At 42.0% G+C, this 18,510-nt stretch overlaps 1 protein-coding gene across 1 annotated transcript in view; it reads left to right on the top strand.

Annotated features, from left to right (window-relative positions):
- ankfn1b (ankyrin repeat and fibronectin type III domain containing 1b) overlaps positions 1-18,510 on the top strand; it is a 123,763-nt gene that overhangs the window by 57,020 nt on the left and 48,233 nt on the right. Inside the window, exon 4 of the mRNA XM_069664960.1 lies at positions 13,149-13,189. Coding sequence (XP_069521061.1) covers positions 13,149-13,189 — 41 coding nt within the window. The remainder of the gene's footprint in view (positions 1-13,148; positions 13,190-18,510) is intronic.

The raw sequence follows: 18,510 nt of genomic DNA, 5'->3' as shown, positions 1-18,510 counted from the left end.
ATATATACGGCCATATATTTATGTATACTTTGTTACGTATGTCATTACATGTACACCAGTGAGTGTTTGTTTGTTTGTGTGCATGTGCTTGTGTGTGTGTGTGTGTGTGTGTGTGTGTGTGTGTGTGTGTGTGTGTGTGAGCGAGTAAAGAGGGCTCAGTGTTTGGACCACCCTGCGAGCTGGGCTGAGTGACAGCATGGGCCTCCAGACTCTTGCAGCACACACACACACACAAACACACACACACACACACACAGTCAATCACATACAGTACTCAAACACGCACGTCAGCAGGCTCATTTTTCAACATGTTTTCTACTCTATTAATGTCTCATGACCAAATACATATCAAGCTCCAAAGCAAACATGCTGTATTAAAATGAAATAAATCATTTGGGATGAGGAGGGAACACACACTCAGTGGTGCCACCCAGTAGTATCACTTTGAATATACAAGTGTACCTGCTGATTTAACCCTACCTAATATTTCTCAACACCTGATTCAAAGCGACAGGTCAAACATATTTAAAGTGCTTTAGGAATAATATTTTCTCTTTCTCTGTGAGCCTGGGGAATAAAGTCAATGTGGTGATGACATAGAGCTAAATTGAAATGAATTGTTACCTATTTTCAGACCGTTTGACTGTAATTTCCCATTAGTCACCAGTTGTTTCTCTTTATTACCACTGAATGAATAGAGGCACGAGTCCAGTGAAACACCACAATGAAGTGCTAGCCATGCTAACAGTGTGTGTTTAGGCCCCCAGTCAGAAATTCAGGTCAGCCTGTGATGATGTCATTCATATCAAAGGCTTGTTTTTCTTAACATTTCTTATTAGTCCGCCCCCTGCTCTCATGTAGAACACACACACACTCATTACACTGGTGGCATTGCTTTACTTATGAGGACATTGTACAGACCCAAATTTATTGTGTGGATCAAGTTCTATCTGTATTGCAATATAAACAAGACTAGGTCAAAACCTAGTATGTGGCTGACCGCGTCAGGTCAATGTGCACTTTTGTGGGCAACAGTGGAAGCGTGGCGTGTGTGTGACGGCTGTGGTCATTTTCATTTTAAATGCATGGAAACAGATGAGTCTGCAATGCTGGCGTGATGCGCGTATCTCAAGCGACTCGGGCCGAATATGTAGAGAGTAGGAGGCGTGCCTATTCTGATTGACTATTCTCGGTCAAAATACGAGGTGAATATGAATTGTGATGAGTCCTATTGATCTCTGACAGCAACATTAACATCTCTTCCTGGAGTAAAAGTCACGGGCATGGAGCGTAAAGCAGGTCATGCTTTTTCAAAGTAAAAGCCCGATCTGGAATTCTGACTCCCCTCGTTTGTACACAATGCTTTTATTTTGAAGTGTTTCCCGGGCCGTTGTTATTATTTATTTTTACTTTATTTGGCTCTGAAAGTACCATCACTCACTCAGTCACTCAGTCAGTCACATACAGACCCATGTCAGCCAAAAATTGTGTGAATTGTTTTTTCTTATCTAAATCTAACGTAGGGCTGTCATGGTAACCACATGACCGCAATACCGCGGTAATGTGACGCCAACCACAGGGTGGACCCAGTTACCGTCGCTTACATATTAAAGACCTGTGGCTTGCCTACTTAAATTCTAGGTTCAATAAATTAACTGAAACTGAATTAAAATTTGAAAACTTGATAAAAAATTAAAGGTCCAATATAAGCAGTGACATCACATTTACAGGTCGCCATGGCAGCATGGAGAAAACTGGGTGAAAGAGAAAGTAAAGCTAAAAATATGTCAGAGAAACACGGTAAAGAGGCTGTTATGCGTAGTAAAGTAAATGATCAGTACTTACAGCCACGCGAGCACGGCAGCTCCGACCGATAGCTGATCAGGATGAAGTGTAAACAAAGTTACACCACAGTAGGTGGCAGGAGGGTTGGGGAGGACTTTGCTGCTTGTGTTGGCTTTATAGGTGGTAATAAAGTTGAAAGAAAGCCGATAACCAACGTGTTTTCTCAAAGTCTCTCAAGTGACAGTTTTACAGTATATTGTATATTTGGGGGCTAAATTCAGAAATGTCACAGCCTTAATCTAATGCGCTTGCAATGACTCTCAAACTGGCAACACACATTCCAAAGCAGTGTCATATTTTTGCAGGCAAATCACTCCTACATGTGTTAGGTACTTCTGTGCACTAAGAAAAATCCTGCAGTAAACCATTGACTTCACTTTTAATGTGCAGCATACAGTATTTCTCCATAATGTCTTCTATGGAGCTTTATTGACTTACTGATGTTAGCATGTATACCTACAATAAGAGAAGCGCTAAACAAAGGTCCTATCAGATGTAGCCGACATCGTTTTAGCCGATGCCTCAGCCCCTGGATGTCTCGACAGGAAATAAATGTTGCTGCACTTTTTAGGGTTTTTTTGTCTCTGTATCCATGACTGTGACAATGATATCTTTGATAGTGTTGTCTTTTCTTTTGTAGGCTTTGACCTCTAAAATATACACTGTTGCCCCCTTGCGGTTTGGCGGTTAAGTGCCAACCCAGCCCGCCACCGCCCACCGATTTCTTTATCCTTCATCCTGATCAACTGACGGTCGGAGACTCTGAGCTGCCGTGCTCGCACGCTGCGGTTCCACACGCACGTATTAGTCCTGATCGCTTACCTTCTTCCTCCCGCCGCTACGCACACTGGCCTTCTGACCGTCTTTCTCGGACAGCATTCAGGTCTGACTGTCATCCCGTGGTTGCCGTCACATCACCACGGTATTGCGGTCCTGAGATTACCGTCACAGCCCTGGTGATACGACAACAACAATGGAAATTTCTAGTGCAATTTTCGACAGTACTGATACAGAGTCAAGTTCAATTATTAAGAGGCAGCTTATGTAACAAGTGATAACCCTGCCGTCTCAGATGAGAGGCTGGAGTTGCTAAATGATTTGAGCCTTCTATTAATTCTCTGTAACTCATACAGTACATCTTTTTTACTATTGCACTGTCAGACACCTAATTAAAAAAGACAACATTCAAATTGAATCATTACACCTGCCCATTAGTGAAGCATTTCATCAAAAGCACTGCTACACTACTTATTCAATCAGTGCACTTAACTCCCCCTAATTAAAAAGACATCAGAATAATTATTACTGTATTTTGATGGATGCGTGACTCATCTGCAGAGAGCTTCGCAAAGTGCAGCAGAACGAGCAGATGTTTGCAGCGGCAGAAAGCGAAAGGGAGGAGAGGCATGGGCTCGCTGGTTGGCAGGCGGTCTGACTGAGGGACATCAAAGAGGACGAAGCGAGCGCTGAGCTGAGCTCGCTCCAATGATTAAAAGCAGAGGCCATGGTAACGTCTGGATGGGCCGTTTAAAACTAATGAGGGCAAATAAATAGAGCCGTGGCCACTGGCATGTGTGGGCGGCGTGAATATATGTGTGTGTATGTGTCAGTCCGCCTATCTTTAAGCAACAAACAACATGTGTGCAAGGAACCGGTAGGATGGGGGAGGATGCTGAAGAGAGCAGACGGCAGCAAACCTGGAATTTTACCTTTTCTGTCGTGTAATGTCACAACCTTGTGAATAATCAGTGTGTGTGACGTACATTTTTACTCAAACAGGTAAAAGCAGCCTCCTCACTGATGTGTCATCGCCTTCTTATCCCCGGTTTCTTCCGTACAATCATATGCTGATAACCACCGGCGTCATATCAAACTTGACTCACCGCGTGCTGCTGTCACCGACTGTTTATGGTTCTGTTTGCGGCACACTCTGAAGAATGTAGGCGGGAGGGCTTGGACTTCATGAATGAGTCATGTTACTCCGGATCAATTCTTCCGTTCAGACACACACACACACAAATAGTAACATGCGCACGGAGTGAGCGTGTGACAGGAAGTGGAAGCAAAGTGCTGACACGTGTGCATCAATTTGCTGTCAATCTGAGGGGTGGACAAGAAGGCCATGTGTTCTGATTCATCAGAGGTGAAGGTTGTTGTGTCTATAAGTGATTGCGTACGTCATGAGTGACATCAACACTGTGCGTCGCAGGCGGTTATTAGTCATAATTGTGCTTTTCAAACTGTAGTTTGACATCGTGAAACAAAGTTTTGTTTTTCATGTTACTTAACCAGTTTTTTTCTTTTACTACTATATTTTTCCACTCCTGGAACGCTAAGTCTTTCTTGTCTTATTTTCTAATTCGCAGTTCTCTTCTTCGTCGTCCTCTTTTTCCCCTGTTGTCATCATCTTTTCCATGTTCAAAGCACAGCTTAAGCAAAGGCCCAGACTGCAGAGCTCCTTCAACATGCCACAGTTTTCTTTGTTGATAATCCAAGTGCTTGGCTGTGTGATAGCACCAAAAGCCAACCCATCTTAACGGATTCCAGGCCCCCCTTTCACAATGTGACTCTTTTATTATTACAAGTTGCATTTAGTGTCAGAGTTGAATTATTTCTCGATCCAGCGCTCTTCCAAGATCTAATGGGCAATTATCTGTGGAGGAGAAGTTAATGGGTGTCCCATTTCACAAAGTCCCCGGTTATTTATGTCAATGAGCGCCATTGTGTGGAAACGTGGCAGACCCGTGCTAACCGCTCGACTTGTTTAGATTTTCTCTATGGAATCCCACACCCATTGTAAGCCAGCACTAACCACAAGACCAGTGTGTGTGTCTGCACTTCAGCGTGTGTGTGTGTTGTGTGAGTATGTTAAGACAAACGTACATACCGGTAAATGCAGAGACATGATGAAAGTATAAACTGACGGACAAATATGCGCACACATTGGCCACACAAACCCATATAAACAGACGCACACACCACTGCTCACCACAGAAGAGCAGAGCCGTAGACCTACCACCGCATACCCAGACAACCCCCTACACACACACACACACACACACACACACACACACACACACACTCACAGGACCAGAGACCCACCACCAACATCAACACCCACAGGCTCAGGCTCGCTGACATCATGGCTTGGATGACAGCACGTCTTCCAGCCCTATTAGTCTGATTGTAGGTGGCTCCGCCACAGTGATTTATGGGTAAATATCCATAGTCCCTCTCGCTCTGCTGTGTTGATTTATGAGCCATGTTTTGGTCCCTTTGGTCCCCCGACCACAAGACTTGGGAGGGGGAGTCGTGTACAAATAATGACATTGTAAAAAGTGGAGACGGAGCGAGAGAAGACCCGCCCTGTCACTCTCTCGTCACCCGGCACTGTTGACATGTTTTGATTGGTCAGTGAAAGCAGGAAGTACTAGCGATAGCTATCTTGTGGTTTTCCCTCTTTGCATACACCTGCACGTGTGTGAACGTGTACCTGTCTAGCCAGCTGTCGGCCTTTTTATCTGCCTTCCTATTAGTGGTCCAGTCTTTGTGTCCATTTGTTTTCCCGTTGATGTCATGTATCTGTCTTTCAGCTCTCTTTTGTCATCTGTTTTCTTTCCCTCTTTTGTTTTTGCCTCAGAAGTGTCTCAGTTTTTAAGAGCCCTATTAATTCTGTCTCACTCCACAGTGGAAAATGGATTAGCACAAGAAGGAAAGACAGAAAGAGTGAAGAAATGACACGTCTCCTTTGCATTTGCTTTTGTTCTATAGTTATTATTTTTTGTATCCCGTAAAAAAATATGCATGGTAAGTTATTAAATTATTTTATTAACTTGGTCACTGTTGGGCCAGAAGTTTTAGAAATCACCACACAGAGTTTGTAAGTTTCCAAATCTTTTCTTAACTTTACCAAGAAGTCTTTGAAACCAAGAGCATAATGTTAATTTATCTGATCTTATTTAACCATTATTCCCATCTTTCTCCCATTTCACTCCTTTTTGTTTTGTTTTTCTCCCTGCATGTCCAGATGCCCTCAGTTGGCTATGAGCTGTTGTTTATAATTGGGTTGTGATTTGACACGAGTGCGTGCGAAATGTTGCCCTCAGCCCAAACATCCAACACACAATGGACTTAGCATTAAAAATCCACTGACCTAAAGCTGTATCAACTTGCAAAAAGGACAACAGAGAGCTGTTAATGTCTGAAAACTCGCTGTTTTGTCAAATTATTGCAAGTTGGAAACATTTTTCTTATTTTTTTGCATTTAAGCGCCATAGTTGGGTTTTCATAATAATGATTATTCCTTTACTTATACTTGGAGACAAATTTGCACAATTGTATTGCTTTTATTGATCATCTCCTCCATGGACAGCAAATACATTTGTCCACCAACTCAATGGAACGTTTGTATATTGCAGTAATTTTCTGCATATTTCAGAGGAGGGGTGGGAATCGCAGGGTACTTTACGATACGATGCACAATAAGCGATACATAATACGAGATATGCGATATACGATACATTGCCCACGACAACGATAATATCACGATACAGTGATTTTCTTCTTCTTCACGCAGTTAATTTCCGTTTACATTGCCCTCATTCATGGCATTGGCGCCAGTCTATTGATAATTGTATCGCACGAGTCAGGATATATTGCCGTATCAATATTTGGTATATTATATTAACTCTGAACACTCCCAGTTAAAGTCTACCAGTAGTTTCATGATTGTATATATACACTCATTGCATTTTAATGTGTTGCTGTCAATATTTTTAGCAGTAGTGCTATAACAGTGTTGTTATTGGGAGGCTTGGCAGTGCGTTATATGTTTCCTGAAGCCTGCTGTCACACTCTCTTCCCAGGAGCCTGTAGAGGAAGGATAAACTGAAAGGCCACCCGGTACCCATTGAGAGCCCTTCAAGGTGGTTGCTTAAAGTGCGTGTGTGTGGCTATATGCATGTATGAGAACGAGCGGTGTGTGTGTGTTGGATGAATTGGTATGTGTGCGTAATTGTGTAAGAGCTATAATTAGAAAAGCTTCTCCTGACTGACAGGTGTTGGGACAACCTGCTGCGGCCCCACAGTGGTGCATGCTGGGCGCTCGCATCTCGTCTAGTCTCGGCTCCAGAAATTGGCAGCTGGATTTTATTGTTGCTGAGGATGGATGGATGGAAGGATCGATGGACACAAGTAGGCAGGGGAGGTTAAAAACAGAAAGTATGACAGTGTTTCCTGTGTATCCTTTCAGAGCAATGGCGGCATGTTTGACATTTCCAGCAGCTATGAGTCATGTTGCCTATACCACGCTGTCCTCACTGGACAATGTGGTGGCAGAGATTTGCACCCACAGCCAGAGACTGAAAACACACAGTGAGTCACAATACATCATGCCAACACCATATGCACACATACTGTGTCATTTATACATGAAGATATACACAAAGAGTCCTTCACAGCAGGTACCCACAGTCGCACTGAAGGTCACCAGCCACTAAGCACAATGTAGATTTCATTACTACAGTAATTTGTATTGACTTACCAGCACTAAAAGGCTTAGCGGCTGGGCCACTACTGTAATAGGAAGCATGTTCATTGGTCTAATAGTCCTTTAAACGGATACTCAACCTCTGGTTCAAGGCCTCTTTGTTGTGTGTCCTGAGGCTTGCAAAGACAATGCAACACAAGGTCATAGCCTGACACCAGACACTCCTCTACTGACCTGTAAACCTAAATGTTGTAGCTTCAAACTACGTTCAATGTTTGTGTGCTTCACTGTATTACCAAAGGCTACAATGTAAATCCCTCTTTCAGATGGAATGACCTAGCAGAGACGAAAGCTAATTTATGTTAAAGGAAAAAAGCCAGAACTCAAATTATCAAACATGAGATGATGACTGATAATTTATGGGATTCAGAGCCATATCAGAGTCTCATCGGCACATCTTACGTAAAGGGCTTGTCTTTGAGGACATTGAAGTCCTGAGTTAGTCAGCTTTGTGTGGGATTGACCGATTTGCAGAGTAATAGGGGTAGTCATAGTCTGTAGGTTGACTCAGAAATGGTGCCCAGCATGCCTCATTGGGGCAATCTTTTTTCGTCGTGGAAAATTAGGAAAAATGTCTGATAATTGATTTGTAAGAGCTCTTGCAGCAGCTTTAGTGGTCAGATTTACTGTTGCATCACGATATATTCAAACAATGACATATTAGAATCTTTTTTAAATGTCGATTTTTATCATTAGCTCCTGTATGCAGATGACTAGCTGCCGTTTTGGCCTTATCAAAGAATCTAATCTAAGAGTCAGATTTTTGCTAAAACTCTTGCAGTCACTTTCTAATGGTCAGTTTTTGAGAGACGCATCAAGCACTATATATTTAAGCCATATCACAAGAAAGGGAGTGATTAATATAATTATCTGGGACCATATTACAGTCGTGATGATATTCAGTACAACATCACAACCTCGAGTGTGATATAGCTTGTATACAACAGTTATACAAATAGTAGTAAAAAGTAATAATCAACAACAGATTATTTTTTGCTCCACCAGCTCAACTAGTTCCACAACTTAATTGAAACTGGACTTTTGTTGCCAAGCAACCCAAACATTCTCCTGCACTCTGTGTTACCACAGAGCAGCTGTTTTTTATCATGTACATTTATCTATTTGTTTTAATTTATCATCAACCAGTGAAATAAGAGTCTGCTGTGTGATTCTGAGGTACCAGCTTGATCAATCTAGATATACATTGTCTGCCGTAAGGTTAATTAAAAGTATTAAGAACACCTGGCTGAGGCGGAGTGATACACAGAGTGAAAAGTCCCTGTTCTCTATATCAGCACTCATGGAATGCCTCTTATCCAATCAGATTAGTTGGTCGGAACTAACTATTGTATAATCAAACAATGACATAAGAATTATGGTCAACTATCCAGTTTCTTCCATAACTCCTGTATGCAGATGACTAGCTGCTATTCTCGCCAAATCAAAGAATCACAGTATGTCTGACCTTTGATAGAGCTCTTGCAGCCACTCTTTGGTGGTCAGGTTTACTGTGAAGGATAGTTTTTGAGAGAAGCATCAATATATATAAAAACAATGACATTTTTGGATGTTGTTCAACTGTCCATTTCTATCTATAACTCCTGTATGCCGACGACTAGCTGCTATTCTAACTTAATCAAATAATCACAGGTTTGATTGAACTCTTGCAGTCTTTCTTTAGTGATCAGATTTATCGTGTTGTATACACTTTTTGAGAGAAACATCAATATATAGTCAAGCAATGACAATTTACGATGTTGTTCAACTGTCCATTTTTTCCATAACTCCTGTATGCCGACGACTAGCTGCTATTATTGCCTAATCAAAGAATCACAGGTTTGATCGAACTCTTGGAGTCTCTTCTTAGTGATCAGATTTACTGTGTTGTATAAAGTTTTGAAGAGAAGCATCAATATATATTCAAACAACGACATATTAGGATGTTGTTCAACTGTCCATTTTCATCTATAACTCCTGTATATCGATGACTAGCGGCTATTCTCGCCTAATCAAAGAGTCACAGATTGTGCTGCTTCACTGCTTGTGTTGTCACTGCTGCTTGTGTTGGATTTTAATTGAAGTAAATGTTATGGTAAAAAGAAAAAAATACTTTATGCACACCCAAAAATGCTAATTGGAGTTGTCCATCAGCTGTAGACACCTGTGCACATCAGAGACAACAATTAGCCCCAGCGAGTTGTAGCAAAGGGCTCAAATAGATAATTAGCTAATTGTTTATTTACAGCTGACTCTAGATCTGTGTAGTCCCCCCAAAACATAATTAGCAAACAAGCTGTACTCTCAGTTTTCATGCGGTTAATGAGCTGAATGCCAAAACAAAACAAAGGATATTCAAAAAGAAGTAATTGATGCACACGCAGAAAATGCTACAAGGCTGAGTAAATGAATTAACATAAATACTCTGAATGCTTTTCCATTTAAATCCTCCAAGTGTGACGTTACACCGGCTTTCGTGCTCCAGGTTGCACAAGGTGGTCCAGGAATAAAACAAGGGAGTGCACCTGCTTCGTGAGGCTCCCTCCTCCTCCTTCTCATCCATCCACGTCTCTCATCTGCACAACTTCTTCCCCTCCTGTAAACCTTCCCCTTCCTCCCCGCCGATCATTCTCCTCAGGCTACTGTGTCTATAATGAGCATTTCCTCCTACCCCCCCCTCCTCTTCCAACTATTCTCTCACTTTCTCCCCCCCCTCCTCTCCCGTCCTCCCCTGCTCACTGTGTGCAGAATTGGAGAAGCTTATCGCCTAGCAACCACAATTAAAGTACAACAAGTCAGTGGCGGTTGCAGCCCCCATCGGAGAATGCTTCACAAACCTTTCGTGTGACCAACGGCTTTAGACCGAATCAGAAGAAAATACAGAGAGGCAGGGAGGGAAGCGGAGCAAAAGAGTTGAAGTTGGACAGGTGAACGGCAATCAGAGCCGCCACTGGAACAACACAGGGAGGACTTTTGGTTTGAAACAGGAGAGAACAAGAAGACAGGGAGAGTGGAGTAACGTTTCCCCGGCTGAGTTCACTTGGTTTGACTCGACAGGTATGTGTGTGTGTGATGGAATCAGAGGATGCAAAGTGAAGGTATTCTGCAGTTATGAAGGTGTTTTTGCTTGTATTACCACGTGTGTCTCTGTTTGCTCGTGATTCAGAGTTCAAGGAAACCAATGTTAAGCAGATTATGCTTTTGTGGCATTTTTACAAGCGTGTAATATAAATGTTGTTTCACAGCTGTGAGGGAATGCACAGCTTTTTTTTATACCTGCTGTGAAGATACACGCTTATACACCTGCTTCCATACGCACATACACTCACACAGATGCAAACTTAAGCCTGTGGGGAAATATTGGACTTATTTATCATAAATTACATATAGTTGTTCCCATATAGTCAGTCTCTTTTTTCATTCTATTTGAATTCTGTTTAATAAATTAAAATTATACATTTGATGTGTAAAAGCAGCTAATTGTCTCCCAAACGTGCCTAATTATCTTCTGGATAACTGACTGAGGTGTTAAAAATAGCTGTCAGGTGTGGTGTCTCCTGCTCGCTGTATCTGTGTGTGTGTGTTTTTTTGGGCTCAGGGCATTTAAGGACTGTGCTGACACAGAACTCATGCAAGGAGAGGTGATGGTTTTGTGTGAGCGGCTGCATGTACACTCTTAGTCCTGATGGGTACCATGTACGTATATCATGGTTAGAGGTTCTGTCTGATGCTACAGGTGGACAGAGGTGAGAGGATGCAGACGGCGGTTGCATTAGCATTATTAAGCGAGTGTGTGAGAGACGGATGTTATCATTTCAACGGCATGAATTTGCTGATCCAGGCTGATTTATTGACGATTAAATTCACCTGGAAACAGAATTTGAATATAGTCTGCCTTTGGTGACTTTACATACTATGCTTGTGGGTGACACACTGTCTAATTGGGTGTATTATTTATAATATTAGTGTGTTATTAAAGTTGTTGTTTCAATTGCCATTTCAGGTTTTTCAAAATAAATCGTCAGCTTCCAGGAGGCTGAGATGCTGCAATTACATAATATGAAAAGGAAAAACATTAAATACCAAAACAAATAATAAATTATGAAGCTGCATATATTATACAAGCGGGACATAGGGTGTTATTTCTCAGAACTTGTGCTGTTTTATTTTGTGACATTGAAGGGAGGCACTGAAAATTACCAACAAAAATTATTTTCAAAATAAAATTGAAGGGAAAAAATGTTAAAAGTGATGAACTGCAATGCAACTATTGTAATACTGTATTATTGAAGAATTAAGCCTTTATTCTGGTTATACATGCTCTGATGCAGTCATTAATTCAGCTGGCTCTATAATAATACCTCAACACCCACCTTGCACTCCTCCCCCTGCCAGAGTGGCGCTACCTGAGGCAGCTGTGGGGGAGCTTGGAGGTGAAAGGTCAGTCGCTCTGCGTGGCCTCTCCTGTCCCCACCAGGAGGATGGAGCTCGTGCGCAGCCTCGTACAAAAGTCAAAATGTCATTGCTCTGCGCACATAAAAGCACACACACACACACACTCAGAACGGCAGAGTCACTTCCTGGTCAAAATGTCATTGAACTGCTCACTTAAAAGCCCACACGCACACACGCAAAACGTCAGCTTCCTGTGGTGTGTAGTGTTTTTAAATTTAAACCCCTTTACACCTCTAAACTATTATTCACCAGTGCTGTTTAAGTTTAAACATCACCTATTTTTAAAATCTTATTGTTCGAGGAAATGAGTCAACCAGTCACCACCTCTGCACAAGTACTCACCCTGAATTTGGTGTACCGGTTAGAGCAACAGGCTACACTGAGTAACCAGGAGATTACGTCCAAAATCTGATTATTAAGGAGTACAGATGATCTAATGTGTCCCACGGTGCTGCTGATTAAATGTGGTGAATCAACCTCCTTGCGATGCGTTCAAATGCAAAAGAACAGCAGAATTTTAATCCAAAAGTGTCTCTAGCATAAGGACAGTTATATGCGGAGTGTGTGCGCTTCTCAGTCTCAGCACACATTACCACTGACAGCTATAGGCTACATCTCTCTGAGACGTGGACAGCAGTGTGTGTGTGTGTGTAGAAGTGTGTGTCTAATAAGTTGACTCTGCCTGAGGGAGGTTTTCAGACATCCCCTGTTGTGCAGCACGGAGCATTATTTTTGTACTTGGGGGATCTGTGAACTCAGGTGACTTTATCATCCTCTCACACTCTTCTTTTCCCCCTGAAACATGCTTACGCAAAAACAGCAGGTTTGCGTAAAGTAGATCCACAGGGTAAGTGTTTGTAATCGTAGCCAGGGAGCTAATTATTTCCACTGTAGAAAAAGGCCGTCAACCGTGTAATTGGCTCTCACAGGCCGCCATTGATCATTTGATTGTGTTGCCTTAAAGGTAAGTAAAAGTCTGGATTAGTGGGAGGGTGATACAACATTAATTGTAGGTCACCTCGACTGTAATAAAGCAAACCTAATTAAGGGGAAAGAGGGGTATCTCTCCCTCTCTGTGGCTGTATCATTGTTTTTAGGTTAATTCACTTCCCGATGCTTTGATTGAGCGCAGTATGCTTTTGTCACAGGTTGCTGTGTATGCTGTCTGAACACGTATAAACCCTCAGACTCCCCCCATGGTTATGCAGCACGTTGAGCGAAGTACTTAAAGGTGGAAAAAGCACAAATATGTCCGCCTCTGATGGTGATAGTGACGTCTCTTTCTCTCTGCTCTTGTTTGCAGAGTCTGGGCTCAGCTGACAGGAAGGAGAATCAGAACAAGAAGTAAGTCCCACCCTTCACTGACCTGTACATGCTCCCAATCAGACTCTTTTTTCCATATTTATTCTGCCTCTAATTTCTTTCCAGTAAAAGTGTAAACATGCCAACAAAGAGACGTTGACATGTTTGAAAAAACAGGGGACTTTATGTAACACCGTAAAAGATAACTCCATGCTGCTTTAAGTAACATTAAGTCCTCCATATTTATGTTTCATGGTGGCTGTCTTAACAACTAATTATATGTTTTTTTATACTAATCTTCTGTCATATTGGTTACATGTTACCTCAAAAATCTTTAATTGGATAACGGCAGCATTATAATAACTTATTACGCCTATTGTGTCATTTGAGTTAAAGAAGAAGGTTTTTAAGGTCGCCTAAGATCGAAAGACTGATCTGATTCATCATGTTTGTTAATTCCTGTATGATTATGTGTTAAAGTAAGGGTAAAGCCTGACCTATAATCTGTTCCATAACATTAAGGGCCCATTAACAGCGTTTTTTGTGCAGGCAAAGCCCATGACCTCAATTTCAGAGCGTGTCTCCCCTGCGCTCACTGTTGCTAGGTTACGAAAGTTGTCTTCCCTAGGTAGTGATCGTTGAGTCTGTTTTAAATTGCTCTGTGCGCTTAATATTTGCTTTTATTCGAGGACATTTTACAAAGAATACGTAAAAACTATAGAAACGAATCGTGTCCTGGCATTAGCAGCAGCTCTACACCTTAAAAGCGGGCACCCCATGTACAGAGGCTCTAGTCCTCGTCGCACTGATCGCAGGTTCGACTCCCGTTCTGCCGATCATTTGGTGCATGTCATCCCCCATTCTCTACTCCCAACATTTCCTATCTATCTTCAGCTGTCCTGTAAATAAAGGCAAAAAACAAAAAAAGAATCTAAAAAAAACCACAAAAACGGCACGTTCCGTGTGCGCCGCGGTTCTGGTCCGTCAGACAGCTGGATTCACGAGATCACAAAATTGCGTGAGAATTGCGAAATCAGGCGATAACATTAATGTTAAACACAACACAAACAACCGTTCTTCTACTGAAAATAGACCTGTCTCCGGCGCGTCCCAGAAGCTCCTCTCTGCTCTGCTCCACTAAAGATACCCGCAGCGCATGCTGTAGCATTGACTTGAATGGGCGCGATCAACTACGGAGGTCGCGGCGCACACGGAACTCGCCGGAGACGGGTCCTGTGGAAGTTGAGGGTTGGTTTCTCCTCTGCCATTGTTGTTGACCATGTTCAAAGTGTAAGTCCAGCCCCTTCTTGAGTTTGATTGGTCAATGAGGGAGAAGTAACATTGATGAGCTCAGCAGTGTTCCAAAAGTTGAGCTATTTATAATTGAGAGTGCAGCGACCAAAAACAGCTGACTCTGAGGGCGTTTTTGCGCTGAAAACGCTGAACTGCACTGGTTTTTTATAGAAAAAAGACTCTGTCGGCACCAAAACGCCATTAGTGGACACAGGCCCTGAATGCGTCGCATTAAGAAACTTTAAATCAGTTCGGAAAAATCACGACACAAATGAAATTGGAAATTGAGAAAACACAGAATTGCATCTGAAATCACTGCATTAAAACAATAATAGCTCACTAAACATCTGATGCGTAATGCAGATAACTGTCAATCAACAAAGTGCTAATAGAGAGGCGGGAACTTAAATCAAACTAAATTACCTCTGTTCTTTAGTTGCCCAGCAACATAAGCCACTGTCACCTATACTTATCCTCACTACACATCGCTCTCCTGTCTGTTTCTTCTTTGCAGCACAGCAGACAGTGTGGTCAGCGCTCACACAGTTTCTCTGTGTGGATACTTGAAATGAACATGCAGGTGTTGTTTTTTCCGGTTTATTACAGTCAAAGACATTTCAGGAGGCCTTAATTTGGACTTATTAGCCAGTTTACTCAGTAGGTGTTTTTCAACGAGCTAATTATTTCAATGAACTTTTGTTTTGAGTTCATTCGAGCTTTCTTGGACAGTCAGGTTCTGGTGAAGTCATTGATTGATTATCATTGTACGAGCAGAATGGCGTGTTTGTATGTGTGCTTGTATGAACTCAGAGCAACATGTCTTTGCCATCTAAAAATATCAGAGTGTGTACAGTATGTGTGTAAAATCTGTGTGTGACACTCAGCTGCATTTCACTTGGCTCTTTAACTCCCCCCCAAAAATGAACAGATGTGATGAATACTATTTTCTGTGTGATGTGCCTAATGTGTCAGGTGTGCTGGCACAGTGTTGGTATAAACAGCTTTATATCTGTGTTGAGCACTCTGCGCGCCAGAGTAGAGACATCTGTTGCCAGGAGACAAGCAGCTGTATTCTAGAATCATCTTCATGGATGTCAAGTTGAAAGAGTCTTCCCCAGACGAAGTAGCTTTTATATATGCCAACAAGAAGCGTAAATGAACATATATAGAAGGTTAAATAGTAAACAGTATGCTCACACATAAACATGTTTGTCATCTCTAAATGATCATTAACCTGATCATTAAGGGGCAAATGGCGGCGTGTGTCACTTCCTGTCTCCTGTAGGACATTAGTAGCTTTATTGCTGTGTTTTATCACTGCCATGCTGATAACATTTAACCTAAAAATGTCAACAAAATGATTTGATATTATTGCTTGAATAAGATGCATGGTCAGTCATTTTCTGCATCTCACTGCTGATACAATATCCACATATTTCTGTCCCAAGTTAAAGGATGGGTATCTTTTTATGCATTAATTCTCTTGTGCTAAATCAGTGTGGCAGTGATTTAAAGCTCCTGTAAGGAACGATCAGTTTGTGTCGATTTTGGCGCCCCCTGTGGACAAAGACCTGCACATGTGTAACTAGTGTTTTCTGGTTGAAAAACAAAATTTAAACATATCACTCATTGAGAATCTTTGCAAAGGAAAAAGTAAACAAAGGCTGTTTCACCCACCTCCTCATCTGACACCTACCCTGCGGCAGCAGTTTCAGGCATTAAAAATATCTATAAAGAAATAATCAATCTTGTCGCTGATGGTCTTGTTTGCTTTTGTAGGTCATATAGATGCATCAGCATTAATTTGTCTGTTTGACAAACACCCAAAAAACTCCTCACAGCATCTTTAAGTTGTTCTTTTTCTTCGCTATAGCTGGAGTATTGCTAGACTCAGACTAATGTTTCCCCCAGATGGATTGGATCGCTCCTGCCTTATTTATTTATTATTTTGTTACAATGTTACAATTTCATTTAGCAGACGCTTTGTCCAAAGCGACGTACATCTGAGAGTTAATACAACACAAGCAACAAGCAAGACAAGAGGGAACAAAGTCAGCAAGTGCCAACAAACAGCTTCAAGTGCGATCGGACGCTGGTGCCAACAGGCAGTGCACACAGGGTGTTACCACCGTAACTCTCTTTTTAGGTGCCTTAGCTTTAACTGGATCATGTGCGAGTGTTTCAGACTGCCTCTGCAAGGCTTATTACCAGGTTGTTCTAAAAGGTCTCACATTGCACCTTCTTATATTGTTTATGCCCACAAAACTCAGATGCACGGAGGGCTCCTGCACAGAGCAGGACAAAGGATGCATGAGCATAAAAATAGGTCCAAAACAACTGATCAATCATTTTTTATGCTTTTTGACACAAGAATTAAATGGATGCGTTATACATGTTAAGAAAAATCACAGGTTAGACTTCATGTCTGTAGTTTGCATTTGTTTTATACACACTTAAGACTATATTACGCTTTATGCACTTATCTTTTATAACTGTGAAGCATGTACTGTTTGTAAGACAACTTCTTACCTCCTCTTGATACTCATGCTGGGTGCAGACAGTTTAGGAAACAGGGAATAATGGAAGGATGGGGCACAGGGGTTGTCTCAGAGGCAGGGGGATGCTTAACTTCTTCATGCTCAGGGATTTAGGTACGGATGTCAGGGAAGACAGAACTTGATTAGACTAGTTTATTCACGGGAGCAAGCAGGCCGTGTAATTGTTCTCATATGGGGCTGACGTAGGTGTGTGTATATGCGTGTGTGTGAGGTGGAATAACTTAAGGTGAGTTAGAAGGGATATTTGTTCTCGAGCAGTGTGCCGGATTTAGCTTTGTGCTGATAATAAAACCATTGTGGTTCAGAGAGTTGTAGAGATCGTCTCTTCTGGCTTCTGTGTGATATAAAAGTGTTTCCTTAAGAGGACCTGCAGAAATAGAAACAACTTCCCAACAACTTGAGGTAATAAAATGCAAAGTACTTGATCACCCTGATATTTCATGATCGCTTTGTTATTGGGATAATCGTCAGAGAATCCCAATTCCTTTGCCCCGTAAACACACTGTGCGCCCAGACCCAGCTGTTGTTTCCCTGCCATGCTCCCCACAGTTGGACTTCCCAGCAGTGGCTGCTTGTTGCCGTGGTTACAGGCGACACACAAGCCAAAGCCCTGCAGTATTTAAATCGCGGCACAATGCTGATGACATCACATGTTTTATGAATATTTAATTCAGTGTTCAGTACACAAAGTCCTGAAACGAGCTGATCATATATATAGAGTGTAATGTCTGGGAGTAGAAGCTACAGTATAACATATATCTTGAACTCAGAGGCTAATCAGGTGCATTTCTCCTCAAACCGAGATAAACAGGCCATTAAGCATCATGAAAACAATGGTCTTTGGACGGTGGCCAGCAAGGGCAAACATGCTTCAGCGGCCCCAAATATCGTCATTTGGAGAAACATGCTGCAAAATCAGATTCAAAGCCAATTCCAAAAGTCCAAAGCAGATACAAATACGGAAACTTTCTGCAAATTAAAAAACCTGCTGCAAAAAAAGAGCTGAGGGCACTTGGGCGTAAAAAAAGTAAGTCTTTATTCTTACACCCCTGACCTAGCTACAACCGACTTCTTGATTTAGATTCACACAGTGCAAGCCTCGCTGACAATGGTCGTAGCTGCTCTTGGTCTTATAATCGTGAACGCTCACAAAGCGGTGACTGTTGCCAAGCAACACACTTCTCTAACTGCTCCTGTGTTGGAAGGTGGATGTATCTCCTTAGGCGGCTTTATATCCAGTGTCAACAAAAGTTAAGTTAACAGAAGTTGCTCAACTTAGTGCTCCCCCTACAGGCCTGGAGCACTTCCTTTTTGATGGCGGGATGAGCATTTGTTGTCAATGCATTTGTTTTGGCTTTTTGCAGCACTTTTTTTTTATTTGCAGCATGTTTTCATTTTGGATGTTTGCACTTCTCCAGCCCTTTTCTTGTAATGGTCCCTTTTTGGGACGTTGTAGCGTGTTCACCCTTGTTGGCCATCACATCTGTGCTAACTAATGCGACGGGAGAATAA

Source organism: Semicossyphus pulcher, unplaced genomic scaffold (assembly GCF_022749685.1).
Source record: "Semicossyphus pulcher isolate SPU_LCO1_2020_fin unplaced genomic scaffold, fSemPul1.0.p SCAF_16, whole genome shotgun sequence".
Classification (NCBI taxonomy): domain Eukaryota; kingdom Metazoa; phylum Chordata; class Actinopteri; order Labriformes; family Labridae; genus Semicossyphus; species Semicossyphus pulcher.
The sequence above is the reverse complement of the archived record's forward strand: the minus strand, read 5'-3'. Positions and strand labels throughout refer to the sequence as shown.